General features: G+C 47.0%; 1 protein-coding gene across 2 annotated transcripts in view; it reads left to right on the forward strand.

The window, feature by feature from the left end:
- The window catches only part of FOXN2 (forkhead box N2), a 27,804-nt gene that overhangs the window by 14,805 nt on the left and 8,553 nt on the right, over window positions 1-4,446 (forward strand). For both annotated transcript variants that reach the window (XM_009894816.1, XM_009894817.1), the window contains one exon: window positions 2,665-2,789. In XM_009894816.1, coding sequence (XP_009893118.1) covers window positions 2,665-2,789 — 125 coding nt within the window. The remainder of the gene's footprint in view (window positions 1-2,664; window positions 2,790-4,446) is intronic.

Consider the following 4,446-nt stretch of genomic DNA (forward strand, 5'->3'; position numbering starts at 1 on the left):
CAGAATGGGGTTAGTTCCCCTCTCTCGTCATCCCAGCCACTTACTCCCGCCAGCTTGCTGCCCTGATTTTTGGGTGGGTATGGCAACCGTGAGCTGAATCAGGGCATACCCTGAAGCCATACAGACTCAACCCAATATGAAAAGTGATAAACAGAGCGACTTCGTCTTTGGGTAGTAAAACTGGGTTAGGTGTAAAGTGAAACCATGCTTCCACCCACCGTTATTTGTACTAAAGCAGACACCCGCAAAAGAGCTGGTGCCCGTGGGGCTGCTGGTGTGCGCCGTCTCACTCGCGTCTGCTGCTCAGCAAAGGCGCACAGTGGAAAGCCAACACAGATCTGAAGTTAGTGCCAGGCGTTAGGGGAAAGCTCTCCACAACTCCAGCTGAAAAACCCATAAAACACAGATACATCCAGCTTTAAAACAAACCAGCGGTCTAACCACAGCAACAAAAAAAAGACTGTGCCGTTTAAGGCTCCTAAGATGATTAGGGGATTGGAGCATCTTTCTTATGTGGAAAGGCTGAGGGACTTGGGTCTTTTTAGTCTAGAGAAAAGAAGACTGAGGGGGGATCTTATCAGAGCTTATAATTACTTAAAGGGAGGATGCCAGGGGGATGGGAACAGTCTTTTTTCAGTGGTACCCAGTGATAGGACAAGAGGTAATGGGCACAAACTTGAACATTGGAAGTTCCATCAAAACACGAGGAGGAACTTCTTTACTTTGAGGGTGTCAGAGCACTGGAACAGGCTGCCCAGAGAGGTGGTGGAGTCTCCCACTCTGGAGATATTCAAAACCCGCCGGGACGCCATCCTGTGCAATCTGCTGTAGGTGACCCTGCTCTGGCACAGCATGGCTGGAGCTGGTCCAGGACCTCCTTCAAAAGACAGACTGGTCAGACACACAGCTATCCTGGATCATCAAGGATAATCCTATGTTCAAGTTCCTACGTTCAAGTTTGTGCCCGTTACCTCTTGTCCTGGATCATCTTTGATGATCCAGGACAAGAGGTAACGGGCACAAACTTGAACATAGGAAGTTCCATCGAAACATGAGGAGGAACTTCTTTACTTTGAGGGTGTCAGAGCACTGGAACAGGCTGCCCAGGAGGCGGCAGAGACTCCAACCCTGGAGACATTCAAAACCCGCCTGGATGCCGTCCTGTGTAACCTGCTGTATGTGACCCTGCTCTGGCAGGGGGGTTGGACTAGATGATCTCCAAAAGTCCCTTCCAACCCTGACCATTCTGTGATTCTGTTTCTTCTAGCAAAGGTGAAGCCTAGATGATCCCAAATGCTAAACTGCCTTTGGAGGTTACTATTTCACGTCAACAGCGGGGCAACTGTGTGACATGCTAGATGAAATGTAGATGTAACATTTATTTAGCATCTACTGAAGCATCCCTCCAGAATCAGCACAGAGCAGCCACCAGACAGTTTTGACTCTCCCATCTCAAAATGAGCAGGCAGTTAGAATTGTTCTGAAACAGCTGGAGCTCTCCCTAATTTGACTTTTCACTGTTGATAACAAAATACTTCCTTTTCGTTAAAGTCCTGTGACTTAAACAGGATCATGAACTTACATGCTTTGTAGGTCCTTTTCATTATTAAATAAGTCACGGAGTATCCATCCATAAAATGGTATTAATATCCCCTTGATCCAGGCAGGAGGAGGCCAGCTGGTCTCTGTGGGCTCTCAGGAGATGCTCCACAAAGCTTGGGTTTTTGCTCTGAGACTTTTCCCCCAAAAAATCCTATAGAAAGATCTTCCCATTCAGGTGCAGATCTGCCCCATCCTTCTGCCATGTGCATGACCACCCCTGTAATATCTGCTGCCCCACAAAAAAACCTGGCACCACTACCTATATATAGAGGTGTTAGCTGATCTGCCAGGTCAGCGGTTACAGAATTGTTTTAACTTTACCTATTAATTTTCCTCTATGTTGCAAGGACTAGCAGGCTCAAAAAACAGGTTGTTTCTTTATATAGTAAATATGTGAAGAAACCCTTGAGAGGAGCAGGAGGTGCTTTATCTTGCTTAACTTTTGGCATATCAAATTTAATGTCAAGAATGACTAGCACAGTGGTGCTTACATCGTTGGGTGCATGAAAAATCTATCAATTAGGTTTTCTGTTTTTGAAAAAAGTGGGAATAATCCATTTTTGTAGCTGGGTATCCGGCAAGTTGCTTTGACAGGGTAGTGTAAAGTTAAATGAGTGTGTGGCTATATCTAAGCAAAGGGAAAGGCACTTTGGTTTCTTACCTGGAAACCTGTTAAAAGACTACTGATCAATTCATCGATGCCTGGACAGGTACTTAAATTTACCGCTGTATTTAACAAGTGTTTACATAAGGCTTACAGAGTTCAGTGGATGAACATGAGTGGAAATGGGGCTTTAGAGAACGGGCTTTGGAGATACTATCCCAAGCTGCAAGATGGGTGCTTCCATACTGTATAACGAGGGCCTCGGGACCATATGCTCAGTTTGGGAGCATCACTTTCCATGCAGGTGATGGAGCTGCCCGAGGATGATGTACATCAGCTGCACAGCGGTGGATGCCTTCATCGTTGCACTGTGCTGCATCTTGGGAATATTAAATTAGAAATCACTGTAACAGCCTGGCCTCTGGATTTTTCTAATTTCCAGTACTTCTTTCTTGCAGGTGAATGGAAAAGGTTCGTTGTGGTGTGTTGACCCAGAATATAAACCTAATCTTGTCCAAGCGCTGAAAAAGCAGCCGTTTCCCTCAGCACTCGCCTTTTATACTCCGCCGGCGTCGCCACCAAGGTAGGTGAATTTTCTCACCCCAAGTATGGTGCGCAGTTGTGTTATTCCACCCGGCAGAGGAAATGCCCACACGGATGTTGATGTGTTGGTACCGGCTGCCACCCGAGAGAAGAATGTGAGTGGGGTTTAGGTGGGACTGGCTAGACGAGGTGTGGAGGCGTAACAAGGTCGGGCTTCCCAGATAGCAGATCTGGGGTTCATGTCCCAGGTGTCTTTGTAACTGTGGGAGAATTTACAAGAAGGAGGTTGGGGCTGTGCTGGGTGCTTACTGGTGAGCCCCATTTCTCTGGAGGGCAGGCAGTCCTGGCAACTGGAGCAAAATCGTCCTTCAAAGACAGTTCACCAGGACTGACCTAGGGTGCCTGGTGCTGCTAGCTTGGAAGGTGGTGTGTGTCTTCTCCTGTAAGTCACTCGTCTGGGTATAAAATGTGTATATTCTACACTGTTGTCAAAAACAACTTTTCTACGACCTGAAGCGCTTACAGAGTCTGGACTAAGACAGGTATTTTCCTCCGAGGCTGTTAAACGCATTTTGCGGAGGGGATGGGAAGGACGGCCTTTACCATAACCATACTCTGAGGTGGGGCATGCAAGACTTAGGAAATCAGGGCTTCCTCGTCCGACATATTTTAAGATTACGCAATAGATTTTGGAGAATTTTAAGTCAACATCATGCGTTCTCAGTAGAGGAAGAGGAACAGCAGCTGGGTCAGCCTACAGAGGCGGGACGGAGAGGAGGACGAGAGAAAGCAGAGAGGAACCTGTTGCCGTTGGTGAGCTCAGTTGTTAGGTAGGCACGTGGCAGGTTTATCTAGTTCAGCAAAGAGTTTGGGTGAGATAAGAGATAATTAAGGTCTCTGCACATTGCCCTGTGCCTTAACCTTACTCCGAGGAGTTTCCTTCGCAAACAGCAGGAACTGGGATTACTGGAATAGGATGTAAAGCTGATAACATTGAGCAGACATTTTGAAGGGTCCAACATACCTTGACCCTGAGAGCTGGCAGCCCCATGGAAGCCTGAGCTGTCTGTCAGTGGCTGAATGCCTGGCGTGGGCTCTTCCAGGTGGGCTTGTAACCTATGAGATGTAAAAGTGGTCTCTGACCTTCCAGCTGTCTTGATCCGTAAAGGGTCATTTTGGCTTTGAATGAGACAGGCAGAAGTGTCCTGTTTCCCAGCTTTCTGCTGGAATGGGAGCATTACTAAAATAACCCTGAAGCATTTAAGTGTTAGGAAATAGTCACAGTGGAAGGTACAAGGTGGCTGGTGCTGTTGTCAGGCTTTGTGTTATGGGAACAAAGATGTTGAAACTACTGTAATTTGACTCCAGATGATGCTGTTCTTACAGGCGTTACTGTTTCTACGTAAGGGCATGGACTTCTGGTTTTTGGTACAACTTGAGTGAAGGTTTGGTCCTCAAAAGCTTTGTTAACACAGTCAAACTTTTACAGTTGAGAGTCACTGAATCATACAGGTGGGAAGGGACCTCTGGATGTTGCCTGTCCAGTCAGAGGAGCAGAGGATCAAGACAGACTCAGCCTAGGGCAGGCCCTTCAGGGCCTTCACCAGTTTAGCTTTCAGTATCTCCAAGGCCTTCACGATGAGCCCAACGATACAAGCACTGAAGTATGCTTTACCTAGCTTGTATAAACACAACCT

The sequence above is a fragment of the Charadrius vociferus genome, unplaced genomic scaffold (assembly GCF_000708025.1).
Source record: "Charadrius vociferus isolate BGI_N301 unplaced genomic scaffold, ASM70802v2 scaffold411, whole genome shotgun sequence".
In the NCBI taxonomy this organism is placed as follows: Eukaryota; Metazoa; Chordata; class Aves; order Charadriiformes; family Charadriidae; genus Charadrius; species Charadrius vociferus.